At 46.9% G+C, this 14,769-nt stretch overlaps 1 protein-coding gene across 2 annotated transcripts in view; it reads left to right on the top strand.

The window, feature by feature from the left end:
• vps13b (vacuolar protein sorting 13 homolog B) overlaps positions 1-14,769 on the top strand; it is a 445,793-nt gene that overhangs the window by 327,712 nt on the left and 103,312 nt on the right. For both annotated transcript variants that reach the window (XM_080768430.1, XM_080768431.1), the window contains exons 39-41: positions 7,228-7,430; positions 9,088-9,304; positions 12,107-12,291. In XM_080768430.1, the coding sequence (XP_080624556.1) occupies positions 7,228-7,430; positions 9,088-9,304; positions 12,107-12,291 (605 nt within the window). The remainder of the gene's footprint in view (positions 1-7,227; positions 7,431-9,087; positions 9,305-12,106; positions 12,292-14,769) is intronic.

Here is a 14,769-nt window from a genome sequence, read left to right as displayed (position 1 = left end):
TATCGGACAGATCTGGCTTGAACACATGACTATAGAGATAGTGTGTAACGATTTGCGGAATTATTGGACAAAATCTGGAGGAGTAATATAAAAAAAAATGTTTTCTGGGGCAGAGGTTCATAGTTGGGAGTGTATGTGCAAAATTTGGCATCGACCGGATTAACGTTGCCGGAGATTAGTTGTACACGTACGGACGGACGGACACACGGACGGAGTGCAAAACATACTCTCTCCCCATGCCTTCGGCCTGGTGGAGACTAAAATAATAATAATATTATAAATAAAATAAAATGAAATGTTTTCTATGTTGCTTCAGTACAGTCTGAGATGTATGCAGCAGTAAGTCATATACAGTAGATTAGAAATACAGTAGGTGTAAGAGGAGAGATGTGGGATTGCAGTGGTGTAGGCCGTTCTCTCGTAGTCTTTTCTCTCTGTCCTTCAGTGGATTCGATTTCGAACAATAGCCTTTGTCTCCTGAAACATGCAGAGGCGGATTTAGACAAAATGTGTCACAACAATCGTCCTCTCCATTTCCTTACATCCATTCTATACAGTATGTACTGACTGTATCACTGACTGTCTCCAAATAACACCAAAAAACTGCGCAAAGATTTGTATTAAACAGACGTTATGAGATGAGCTCTCGAGCGGTGCCATCATTTGCTGATGTGGTGCAACTGTCACTTGCTCCATGTGCAACCCATTAGCCCTATCAGTTATTTTTAACTGCCTCGCATGACGCATTGCTCCCTGTGCTCCCGTCATGTTCCACAGTCACTGTCCCGATCCCTAGCCACTTTCCTCTAGCGTCCTATAGTGGTCTTGTGGTAAATGAACTGTGTATTACTGTGGTAAGTGACAGTATATTACTTCTATTACTCTCACCAGCCCAGACAGCCCTCAGGGGCCGTCGCTAGTTAGGTAATGACTCCTTTAGGTTTCTCCTAATTGATAACAGTGAGTCCCCGAGCATAAATCAGCCAGGCAGTGGTCAGATAACGGCTGCCAGGGAGAAACCGACACGGTAAATCAACGCTCCCTATCCTATCTAATCCCTACCCCAGCGTTAGCCAGAGATGTATTTCACTTCACCATGATTTCATCCCACCCCCTCTTCAAACTGCACCAGAAAGAGAGTCGCCGGGTGTCCCAGGGTCATATTATGTCAGATGGTGCGTGTGGTTGTGTGCCTGTGCGCTGTGCATGCATGCACGCACACGTGCGTGTACTGACATGTGCAATCGTGTGTGCGCGTGCATGCGTGTGTGCGTGTGTGCGTGCGTGTGCGTGCGTGCGCTTCCATGCACACTGCAGGCTAGTATGAGTGAGGCTGAGGCTCGCCACTGGAGAGCAGAAGCCTTAGTTCAGAATGGTGTGTGGCAACTAGCCAGACACATATCTTTGTACTGTGCCACTGACACAGTCCTGTCATAGTAGTCTGATGTTCTTCCTGCTGTGCCACCCACACACCTAACACCCTGGATTACACGCTAAACCCCCCTTACTGCTCATATAGACGGTCATTCTCTGGTTCCTTAGTTACATGGTTGTGTGTCCGTACTATACAGTATGTGAATGCGTGCTCCGTTTCTGTGTTTTTATCTGTCTGGGTGTTTGCTGTCTGTCAAACTCCCTAAACAGTCCTTATACTGTAGCTGATCACGATATTTTAAATGCGTAATTCTTTTTCGGTGCAACTGTGTGTTAGTGTGTGCGTAAGTTTGTGCTTAAGTGCATGTGTCTGTGTGTTCCTGGCCGACATTTCAGGACATTTTGGACATTAAACCAGTTAGACATATTATGTCCAATAATTATGGGAAAATGTGTTTCCCCAAGTAGATTTGACTGCAGTTTCATAAGACTATAGTTAAGGTAAGGGTTAGATTGGTAAGGTTATGGGGAACTAATACGTCCATGCAGTGTGTGCCGTCCATGATCTGTATCCTGAAACACTTGTTGCGTTGTGTGTGTGTGTGTGTGTGTGTGTGTGTGTGTGTGTGTGTGTGTGTGTGTGTGTGTGTGTGTGTGTGTGTGTGTGTGTGTGTGTGTGTGTGTGTGTGTGTGTGTGTGTGTCGGCTTTTTCATATCACGGGATCCATTTCATTTGGCTCCTATTGAGAATATTTTCTAATACTTGTGAGATAATGAGAGAATAATGGAGTAGCCTTGTATACCCCCAAACCAACAGCTGCCCAGTTACTGGAATGAGTGTGTGTGTGTGTGTGTGTGTGTGTGTGTGTGTGTGTGTGTGTGTGTGTGTGTGTGTGTGTGTGTGTGTGTGTGTGTGTGTGTGTGTGTGTGTGTGTGTGTGTGTGTGTGTGTGTGTGTGTGTGTGTGTGTGTGTGTGTGTGTGTGTGTGTGTGTGCGTGTGCGTGCGCAGGCATACGTGTGAACTTTCCATATGTACGCCTACATCGTTCACAGTGGCATCCACACAACATTCCTGTGCCGTGGTCATATTTCCTTTCCGTCTGCGTGGTGTGCATGTGGGCATAATGTGGTGGTCATACCAGGCCTCTGTATTAAGTGTGTTTGGGTGATGGTGGTTTGTTCATCAGACTCAGACCTGGGCCTAATGTGTCTGGAAGCAAAGCTATGTCTGAGGTCTAAATCCTTCTGTAATTAGCTGCTGTTCTGTATTTTCCTCTTCTTATCAAACCATAACAGTAACACTGAACCAGCCCTAACAACACAGCAGCACAAACTCTCTCTGTGTGTGTGTGTGTGTGTGTGTGTGTGTGTGTGTGTGTGTGTGTGTGTGTGTGTGTGTGTGTGTGTGTGTGTGTGTGTGTGTGTGTGTCTCTCTCTCTCTCTCTCTCTCTCTCTCTCTCTCTCTCTCCCCCTCCCTCTCACTGGCTTGATTCGCATCTCTCATTTTCTGTTTCTGTTTTCTCACACTCACCAGGGTTACGTCTACTGGCAAAATCAAATATGAAAATCTAAATATTTCCCCTTTTCTCACAATTTAGTCGAGACAGTCCCAGAGCACATCTCTCCTCTGATGTACTGTACATGAAGTTGCCAGCTGCTTTTCTTTTTTACCTAACGCTGACAGTGAGGAATTCCACCTGGATTCGAACCCCTAGTCTCCCATGTGGTTGGCAGGAACATTACCTCTACGCCACTCAGCCGGGCCTCTATCACAATATTATGTTTGATTATCGATAGATACCTATAAATGTAATGATATGTAGGTATAGGGGATGACTATTCGTGCATTCTTTTTTACACATAATTAAGAAAGATCAATGGTAATGTGGATATTATGACTAGTGACTACACATATTGTAGAGGCATTCATTGTCTAATAAGCTCCGAAAATGTAACCAGTTTACTGTAATCCGGTAAAAAAAAAAACATGCAAGCCATATCCTGATATTATGATAACTAATACCAATGATTATATCTGGTCTCATATCACAATATTGATATTGTGTTGATATCATCACACACTCCTTCTCTGCCGTCCTCCCAGTGACATGCAGGACATTCCATTTCACCTGACACACCACTGGAGGAAAGTAATATAACACTAACGATGGCTTGGACCCAAATATGGATGGAGCGAGGGAGGAAAGGAGCGATAGAGAGAGAGAGAGAATGAAAAGAAACTGACAGAGAGTAGAATAATTGCGGTTACCAGCTCTCCCTCCGTCCCTCCCTCTCTCTTTTTGCAGTGTTCAGCCAGGGTGGAAGGACCTACGGAGGGAGGAAGAAAGAGAGGGAATCCCCCCTCATTAAAACCACTCCCAATTAGTGTCATTATTAAGAGTGTGTCGGCTGCTGCAGCTGGGTTTAACATGGATGCTGCGGTCAGCTGGGCCATAAATGACGCACAGGGAGGGGGAATGCTTTGATACCTACTGTGCTTGTGCGTGTGTGCTTTTGTGTCTCTCTGTGTGTGTGTGTGTGTGTGTGTGTGTGTGTGTGTGTGTGTGTGTGTGTGTGTGTGTGTGTGTGTGCGTGTGCGTGTGCGTGTGCGTGTGCGTGTGCGTGTGCGTGTGCGTGTGCGCGTGCGCGTGTGCGTGCGTGTGTGTGTGTGTGTGAGAGAGAGAGAGAGAGAGAGTCCGTGTGTGCATACTACGTCTCTGCCTCTATTTAACAGACCGGTTGGGGAGTTCCCTGTTTCTGTCTAGTAAATCTCTCTCATGAAAACAAACCCAGTGTCTGCAGTTCAGAACTAATCTCTCTGTATTGCAAGAGCAGAAAATCTGAGCAGGTAAACTGCCAGCTTGTATCAACCACGTTGGCCCGAAGGGAGATGAGTCATATTTCCTCTTAGATAGATTTATACAAGAAAAGCCTTGAATCAGTCGAAGACTCCTGTTGTGTTATTGGGTTCCAGTGTTGAATAAGATATTGCTCAGACTGTCCAGTGTCCACAGAGCCAGGAAATATCTGAACACAGTTGTCTGTCATATTGTCTTCATTCTATCTATGGTAAATGGTGCATTTTACAGTAGTATATAGCGCATTTATCCAAAGCGTTTTACATAGAGTGTTGCATTACATTCATCCATTCACATACACATTCATACACCGATGGCAGAGGAGGAAACCATGCAAGGCACCAACCTGCAGACTGGGAGCAATTAGGGGTTCAGCATCTTGCTCACTAGCCTCAATACCTAGGCTTTTATTTTAGTTTTTTGCATTCGGCTCAAAAAGAAACGCCTGGGGAAATTCATTGGAAGATTTGGCATAGGAAGCCCACTTCCTTGTATTTAGCTAACCAATTACAGTGCAGAGGCGCGTCGCTCCACATTTGGTGACATCAGTGTTCTCTGCTGTTTTCTACCAGGGAGGCGGAGGGGAGGAGGGGGGCTTGGGTGGGTGCTCGGATCAGAGAACCAATAGGATCCACCGCCTGTTTTTGACCGGCACCCGCGTCTGTCTGTCTGTCTGTCTGTCTGTCTGTCTGTCTGTCTGTCTGTCTGTCTGTCTGTCTGTCTGTCTGTCTGTCTGTCTGTCTGTCTGTCTGTCTATATATTTTGACTGTTTAAACGTCTGTCTGTATTCAGTTGTCTCTCCATCTTCCCATCTCTTCATTCCTACCATCTCTTCATTCCTACCTCTTCCTCAAGCCCTCCACCTTCCCACTTTCTAACCACTCTCTGCCTTTCTTCCCCCGTTCCCTATGATCAAACCCACAGTGTCAACACAGACTCTGTGTTTCATGGTTATTGTAAACAGCTACGGACCAAAACAAAGCTCAGAGCTCTGTGTGGACCTGCAGCTTGTTGTTGCTGTTCCCCAGACCTGCAGACAGGCAGCCTGGGAGCAGTTGTGTGGAGATAAAAGGAACCGTTAAAGTGCTTCTTCTCAGGGCATCATTATTAGTCATCCCAGGCTTAGGCTTCCAAATGGCCTGCTGCTACTGCTGGAGCTGATCAGAACAGCACTCCCATGTCAACAAGAAGCTCAGGGGGGTTTCAAGTCTGGTGATTTATGGGGCCAACAGGCCACCGTAGTCCAGGACGGTCTGTGGCCGCAGGGACACGTCTCTGTTACAAGGGAAAGGAAGAGGGGGAACGTTGTCCTTGTTTAGTTGTGGTGCTGCTAATGTTCCTCCATGTCTTACTCAGTCACCCATCTCTGCTGTTTCTGGTTCCCATTAGAGCTAACGACAGATATACACTACCTCTCTCCCTCTTTTACTATTTGTCTTGCTGTAATGCTTTCATCTGTGAAAGCTTGTGTTTCTCTGTCTGTAGTGAAGGTACAGATTGGGGTTCATAGACTGTTTTTACAGAGGGTCAGTGACTGCCACAGCCTTGTCTGACCGGAACTGAACTCCCACGAAGGGAGGCCATGATGGATGGGTATTAGAGAGTAGAGAGCAGCTGAACTGAGAGGGCTTCTATCTGGTAATTTATGTAACCCGGCAGGCCACTGCAGTATTATGACCATGGTGTGCAACTGGGACCACAGCACATCTCTCTCTCTCAGGGGCACATACTCAGGAGAGGACAGTGAGTCTGTTCTGCTTGTCTGTAAGTTGACTGAGCCGGGGCTGGCTGTGGTTCCCTTAATTTTCAGAGAGACAATCCCTGCCTCCATACCATTGTGTCCTTCTCTGGCACAGATATGGTGCGGCTTTCATTATGCTTTCATTCTGGGAACCAAAAAAAGGAAAAAAAATCACTAGTACCCTTGACATGCGGGGACCCACCAGAAATTGTAGGCCTGCAACCCATTTAGCTTCTCAATCCGCAATTTTTTTAAAGCGCTGAAAGTAGAGGAAAAAACAGGTTCATATATACAATAATTGTTACAGAGGGTGTATTGTTCCAGAATCACCCTCACCTGTTTTCAGGGAGCATTCCTGGTTTCTAAACATTGGATGAGCACATGTTTTGGAAGGCCAGTGATGCGACTGATGTGTTTGTATTTTGCGCTGCCTTGATGTTTGGAAGCCAGATTGTGTTAGTTTAGTTCAAAACACAGCGGGATAGCGTGCGGAACACTGGGTTTGGGAGCGGAACTAATGGTGTATTACCGAACAATATGTTTTTGTCGAATATTGTTCCGATCCATTAATCCTTCTAATCATATAACATTAAAATGTTTAAGTAGTACTTGATTGTTCTTTGTTTTCTCAGAACTTCGCCATCACGTTGCTAGTTGTAATTCCAACTCGTTTTTTCCAAGTCAAACTCCTGCCCACACGTCTGAGTCTTATTGACCCCTGGTGCTAGACTGCATGCATCACTCATTACTCCTTCTCTATCCTCCTACACCCAGTCTAAGCTGCACACGTCACTGGAACTGCTTTCTTTCATTCTCTTTTAATTATTTATTTTCTCTTTTTCTCCTTCACTTTAGTTTAGATGATATGTGATATTACTTAATGTCCTTTCCTTTCTACATGAACCCCACACCCAGACCTATTACACATCACTCACAGGGTGATCTATCTCTCACATTCACATCTCTCTCTCACGCACACAGACACACACACACACACACACACACACACACACACACACACACACACACACACACACACACACACACACACACACACACACACACACACAATCTGCATGGCCATTCATTGTCAAAGGCATTCAATATTTGTGTTAACACAGTGTAACTTGTGTTTTCACAAACCCTCAAAGCTAGACATAGGAGGGGCTATAGCGCCCCTCAAAAACGTTCAGTCAGTCAGCCAGCCAGTCAGTCAGTCAGTGAATCCGTCTCTGTTTCTCTCTCTACTTGTAGATCCAGCCCAGGCTGCCTCGGTGCTCCTGGAGCTTCAGAATGTGTCGGTGAGAACAGGACTGAAGGAGCGGAGTCGACTGCTGCTGGGCCCGTTCTCCTGCAGCGCCGCCCTGGAGGCGCGCTGGTGTCGGCACAGTGGCAGCCCTGGACCTGAGCCCGGTCCTGCCAAACTACTGCTGGACCTGAAGGGAGGCCTGCTGCAGGTTGGAATCCTCCCATGTAGAGCTAGGGTGGCATTGTGGCAGCCAAGTCTATGGTATTTTTTACGTCTGTTTAGAGCACTTCTGACGTAAATCATTTGACAGCCAAGTCTATGGACTTTAATCTTTGTTTAAGGCACTAAATGACGACGTAAGACGTCATGTGGCTGATATAATTACAGTGGGTTCCCCTCATTTCACACGAGTGTGAATTTTATAATCTGTGGTGCTATGCTATCATTAAGATTTTGTTTTTTGAACATAATAAGTTGACCTGTATGTTCTATTACATTCTATTCACCACGACCTCATTGCCCTCACTACTGTGCCTGCACAGTACAGTCCAGAGTGTTAAATTAGGGCACACGCCCTCGATCACAAAATTCAACAGCTACACGTTTGCTCTTTTCAACCCAAATGTCGTGTGTGTTCAGTCTTTCATTTGCTTTTCAGTGCTAATTTTCTCTACAGTATTCATTAGCTCACACCCTCCACCACAGCCCTGCAAACACTCAGCACTCCATTCACATCCTCACCTCCAGCTCACTTCTACCATGGTCTCAGTCCTCTGTACCATTAAAGTGATGACAGTAAGATTTAAAGGCTGCAGTTCCCATGTAACCTTGAGTCATCTATGCTGGTAAAGTGATGGAATAATATCAGACTATTTTTAGTATGTTTGGGTAGGGGGGAGTGGGGTGTTATGGTGTGTGTGTGCCTGTTTCCCTGAGAGGTGGCGTGGTGTTACATAATACGCAAACTGAAAAATAAAAGTCCCCTTTCGATATGACTCTTAACTAAGGGTATCATTATTGGTCCAGTATTCCACATTACTTCAGGGGAACCCCCCCTTCAGCCATAATGCCTTTATTGCGTGCCCATTAACAGAGAGATCACTCGCAACTCAACACTTAATTCATAATCGTACATTTCCCTTTGCAAATATTGCCGCTTGCGGTGTTTTAATCAAGTCCTGCACAAAAACCACCGGAATTCCTTCCGATTCCTTCCTTCTCTCTCGCTCTCTTTTGCCTCTTTCCAAAACCTGAGAAATCCCCAAATGTTCCTGTTTTGAGAGTTTAGTCATAATCCGCCCCTTGCGAGCTGCAGTTGAGTGGCGGCCGCGAGGGCAGGCAGCCCCATGTGTGAAGTGTTTTTGACTCAGAGATTCCTGGTCGTCCGGCCAAACCCGAGGCAGGGCCTTGCTTTGATGGAGAGAGACGAAGGGGAATACCGCCGGTTAGTGAGGAGGATGTTAGCTTGTGTATGGTTAGTGTTAGTGAGGAGGTTAAGGGTAACCCCTGACCGCCAGGGCTTCCTGTTTTGGAACAGAACGTCAGTTGACTACATGTCTACCTGTCTCTGTTTCACTGGCTGCCTTTGTTTTTCATCTCCTCCACCCTTTTCACCCTTGTCCATTCATCGATCTCTTCCTCCCTATTTTTATCTCACTCTGTCACTGTCTCTCCCCCTCTGTAAATATATGTATACTGTATATTATTTCTACCTTCTTATCGAACACGATCATAACATCTTTTCACGGATCCACTGACTAGCCGCTCTTCCTCTTCCTCTTTATTTGCCTGTACCACTCCTTATGTCACTCTTTGTCTCCCTCCTGTACCATCTTCTCTGTCATAATCTTCCTATGTCTTCCCAGGTCTTTTGGGGCCAGGAGCATCTCAACTGCCTGAAGTTGGTGGAAGAACACCTTCAGGCCTACCTCCAGCTCCAGACAGGGGTGTTGACTGAAAGTGGTCTCCAAGATGAACCCTGCCACACACAGCCATTTCCCTCCTCAGGTTCCCTCACACCAAGGACAGAGCACAGTTCAGATGACTTGCGTACAGGACTCTTCCAGTATATCCAGGACTCAGGTGAATGTCTGTGGAGCGGGTATATGTTGTTAAACATTACTTGGAGTTAACTAATTCCATTTAACCACTTAAACCCTATACTTATTTGACAGGAGTCTCCCAGGGGTCTATCATTTCTTTGAGTGTTTGTGTAAACACAAACATTGTGTTGCCGCCACCACCACCTATGACTTATGACTAGTTTTGAGTGTGTAAAAAATCCACGCCTGTGTGAAGTGAGGGGTGCTCTTATCTTCATACATCATCTCATTCCAGCCAATCACAATTTGCGTCCTCACTATTGTCTTCAATGTTTGTGTTACACAATGTTTGTGTTTAACACTCAAACTAGAATGTAAGCACAAACATTGTGTAAACACAAACATTGAAGACGATGGTGAGGAAGGCAAATTGTGATTGGAATGAGATGATGATGATGTTTGATGATAAGAGCGCCCCTCACTTCACACGGGTGTGATTTCTTTTCTCCCTCTACACCACTTGAAAATATTTTCCTCCAGTGTTTGTGTATTTGGGGCTGCCCAGAATAGGGACACTAGGCTTCGGTTAAAGTGACGAGCTAACTCTATGGAACATTTACTTTTCATCATGCACACCTGCGTAGCCGTAGAGGATCATGTCATGAGCAAACATCCTGCTGTATGTTGGCATCTGCTATGTCCGCTGGCATGCCATCCAGCACTCCATCACTGGATGATTGTAAACAGACTTGTTAGAGTAAAATCCAGAACACTGAATGATTATTAGTATGGTCACTATGGTCCAGTGTCCATTAGTATCATTTAACAACTGGTAAATAACTACTGGTCCTTTGGTGTCCAGAGTGTAAAGAGTTAGGTCAGTGAAATATATGAGCCAAAAAAAAACACGTTTGCTAAAGTGAAATATCACAAGATTTGCATTGGCCTAGAATAGATCAAAGTCAGATGAAAAGAGTTTCTGGGGACATGCCCGCCTGGTTCCACTCCGAGTAATACACTGTTTATTCCCCCTCCCTCTGCTTATTGCGCACTGTCCTCTGTAACACACACACACACACACACACACACACACACACACACACACTCTTACGTTATATACGGCAGATCAAACTTCTCTCTGGCTCCTGATCAGCTGTGGTTTGGAGTCTTTGTTTGTTGCACCGTTCTGCTTGGTCTTTGATGCATTTAATATGCAGCCTGCAGAACAGAACAGCGTACAGTAGTAAAGTGGAACAGAGAGGACAATCTGTCAGCAGCATGCTGTCAACAGCCATAGGCCAGACCTAGACCCAGAGCTCCGAGCCCCACCGACCAACACTGGAGGAGAGAGAGATGGATGGAGGGAGGATAGAAAGATGGATGATGAAAGTGGGGAAGGAAAAGTGCTACGAGGAGAGAAGGAGAAAAGAAGGATGGAGCAAGTGAGGGAGGGAAGTTTGGAAATGAGTAGTGAAGGAAGCGCTGAAAGGAGGTAAAGGAAGGATAGAGAGATGGTGTTGGACAATGGATGGAAGAATGAAAGGTGGGAGGGAGATATGGAGAGAGAGTTGGAGAGGGAGAGAGAGAGAGAGAGGGAAGAATGGATGCAGAAGAGGTGCTTTGGAACAGCTGGAAAGGTTCTCTGTCTCTGGAGGAGCAGTCTCAAACTGACACCAATGAAAACAAAGGGCTCATGAAAGCAACTTGTTCTCCTGTATCAAGCCCTGTTCACAAACAAAAGCTTCAGCAACTGATACAACAATACGTCGTCCACCTTCAAGTGGCCGGCTTAACGCTTCACTTGAAAGGAAAATAAGCCGCGGTGGAATTGTGAAGCCTTTTAAAATATGATTTTGTGGAACGAGGAGCTCTGGTGTTGTTTGTAGCCCCCGGGGGCCAGGCTAAGCAAAGCAGCCGGTCTGTGCTTCAAATAAACATTTTTCCAAAGGACTTGAATCCCAAACAGCAGCCATCGCTAAAGTCAAACACCACTCAGAGGGTTTAGATCCTGTGCTGGACCTCCTTTCACAGAGTCTGCAGGTGCTCGGTCTGTTTCAATCAATGGTTGTTTATTCAATGGCAAAATGTTTACTCACTGGCTTTGTTTATTCACTACTTCTGAGGCATGTAAACATTCTGAAAGCACGGAAACTTGGAGATATTGTGTTGCAGGGTTAGATTCCACAGTAGAACTAGACATAACAGCTTCACAACACTGCAGACTATGGCTGAATGTCAGTCACAATGGCCTCTTTTGGCAACAGTGGACCAATTTGTCATGACAGCATGAAGTGGCATATGAGTTCCCTTTTAACTGGGAATTTTGTCTCAGCTTCTATTAAACATTTTTTGTGTACTGTAAAAGTGCTGTTAAATCACCATGTTTATTTGGAGATGTTGAAAACATTTTCATGGCTTTAGGCACCGAAGGGGCCATTCTTCTAGAACAGGGTTTCAATTCAGAACTTGTATCTGTACCCATAAAAGTAGACATCTGTATGTCCCCACACATGTAGACTAATCACAGCAAAACGTAGCTCAGCTGATGCTGCTAAACTAATCACAGCTTATCTCAGCTGCTACGCTCATGTTAGCACATTTTTTGGTGCTTCATTCACACATACAGTAGTAACTAATAGCTAATACTATCCATAGCTACAGATTGCACGGAAGTCACATTAGTCCCTGTCTTGTTTATATGAGCAGCAATCAGGGTTGCTGCCATGTTAAACCAAACTTCCAACATTGGTTTTAATGTTTATTCATCTTTTTTCTTCTTCTCCTCCTCCTCCTCCTCCTCCTCCTCCTTCTCTTTGGTCTTCTTCTCTGGTTGTGTCCATAGCCTCCCAGAGGCTGCCGGGGTCATATGAAGTAGTGTTCTACAGCGAGACAGAGGACAGTCCAGGTGTGATGATGTGGAGGTACCCTGAGCCACGGGTTCTCACCTTCGTCAGAATCACACCGGTCCCCTTCAACACTACAGAGGACCCCGAGATCAGCACCGCTGACCTGGGGGATGCACTGCAGGTCTGGACTGACACACACACACACACACGCACACGCGCACGCGCACACGCACACACACACACACACACACACACGCACACGCACGCACACACACACACACACACACACACACACACACACACACACACACACACACACACTTGCTTCCTATGTCCTTAGTGGTGATTAGAAGAATCATAGGTTCAATGCCTCATATAGCAAAAGCTAAATAAAATCATCCATCCTGTCACAATGTCCTTGGCTCTTCATAGGTCATTCTGGATGAAAGCCTCAGCATGCTTTAAAATGTGAAAACAAAGATCCATGATCTGTTCAGCTGCTGCCTCTGTGGTAAAGTCGGGTCAACTTTTTGTTTTGGATATACATAGTGAACGTGTATACGAGGATGTAAAGTGGTCTTAGAAGTCCCACAACTGTGAAGGAGGTGAAAGAGAGAGAGATGGTGTAAGATGAGAAGAAGAAAGCCCCCCCCCCCCCCCTCCGTTCCCCACTGCAGTGAAAGAGAAATAAACTGTCTTCGGGTTGGGCCGCTTGCCACAGCCGCGTCCCACGGCGTCCTCTGAAATCATCCTCACGAGAGCTCCCGTACCGCTGCCTGTTATTGAAAGACAGCCCCCCCCCCCCCCCCCTGTGAAGACACCCCCCCCCCCCCCCCCCGTCCTTCAAACATGTAATACATGCTCGGACAGCTGCACAACTCATCATGGGAACCTGCGGCGTGAGTGGCCAGGTGTGTCTGCCCCCAGATGAGGTTATATTTTGGCAGCCTGCTGCAGCTACTGCAGTCTGCAGGGCCTCAGCGGGGGCCGTGGGGTCAAGACGTCCCCCTCTTCTCCTCTCCTATCACTCTTCTACAGTCCCACTGTACGTTCTCTTCTACAGTCCCACTGTACACTCCCGCCTCGGTCTCCGGACTGTCCGCCTGTAAGCTCCCCGACCGTCACCTCCTGATCTAGGATCCACCTCTCCACCCTCCTTTGTTCTACTCTCCTCTCCTGTCCTTGTCTTTCCCCTGTTCTCTTGATTCCTCCCCCTTCGGACTTGGAAGCTGCATCTTCTGTACCCCTCTCCTCCTGTCCTGGATACCTTCAATCACCTCACCTCAGGCCGTCTGTCTGTCTGTCTGTCTGTCTGTCTGTCTGTCTGTCTGTCTGTCTGTCTGTCTGTCTGTCTGTCTGTCTGTCTGTCTGTCCGTCCGTCCGTCCGTCCGTCCGTCCGTCCGTCCGTCCGTCCGTCCGTCCGTCCGTCCGTCCGTCTTCCTTTCTTGGTGTCCAGGCAGAGACATTCAGGGGTTACAAGGTGCTGCAGATGTCTGGCATCACTCCGGGCTCTCACAGCTGCTAAGTCTATAATGAACAAGTCCCCTTGATGATTTGGCCGTGTATGGAGTTACAGTAGAACTGTACGGGGATGAAGAACGAGAGAGAGAGAGAGTTGATGGATGTGCGTGTGGGGGAGGGAGGGGGGGTGGCAAGGGATGGGGGAGATGGACAGGAGAGGAATGAATGGAGGAGAGGGGAAGAGAGAGATGGACAGGGATAGATGGACGAGGGGGGGCTGGAGGAATGACAGATTGACACAGAGGGAGGTGATGTCTTCAGCGTCGATCGCGCGGGAGCCTCTCTGTAAGCCGATACGTGTGAAAATACATTTTCCCGCGTCCAGGAGAGAGAGAGAGGGGCTGATTTTTCATGAGTTGATGAAACGCAGGGCTGGTGTGCACCCCCCTGTGTGCTGTCTGACAGGAGAGACAGGGAGCTGGGATCCACCACAACACCGCACATGCAAGTGCTCGCACATGCATGCAGGAATGCACACACATGTACGCAAACATACAAACTGCATCTACAGATCTATCACATTATGCACAGACGGTAGTGGCATTCTACAGCGTGTCAGTAGCGATGAGATGGATGGTCTCTGTGCGTGTTTTTGAATTCAACGTATGTGGCACGCAGGCATGTGTGTTTGTGAAAGTGTAAAGCCTGATTTATACCTATAGTTGTGCGCTGGTGTCTCACACAGTAAAGAACGGATCTACAAGCTCACAACGCATTGCACTGCAACGTGCTGTGAGCTTGTAGATTGCCACTATACGCACACACAACCAAGTATAAATCAGAGGTAACTCTGGGGGAGGGGAGGGGAGGGGGGGGGGGGGACCCGTAGATGATGAACATGTGGTTTCCACATCAGCCTCTCCTCTCCTGTCTGTCTGGCGTGGCCGTGTCTCCTCTGACAAGTCTGTTAAAAGGAATCAGGTGATGAGTCTTCCACGGCGAAGGTGATGAAAGGAGGAGGCTCCCGACGCCCATCTATTACTAAAACAACTCCATGTGAGGACGGGACCCTCTCTCTGTGGGGGGGAGCAGACCAAGCCAAGGTTCTACATGGGGATCATTGTTATATATATACAGCTACAAAAACTGTCTAAACAGTTCTGCAACATTAGGGATCCTTATCGGCCGAAATCTGGCT

This window comes from Protomyctophum bolini (assembly GCF_963924005.1).
Source record: "Protomyctophum bolini genome assembly, chromosome: 7".
Lineage (NCBI taxonomy): Eukaryota > Metazoa > Chordata > Actinopteri > Myctophiformes > Myctophidae > Protomyctophum > Protomyctophum bolini.
This window is presented reverse-complemented; position numbering and strand designations above follow the sequence as displayed.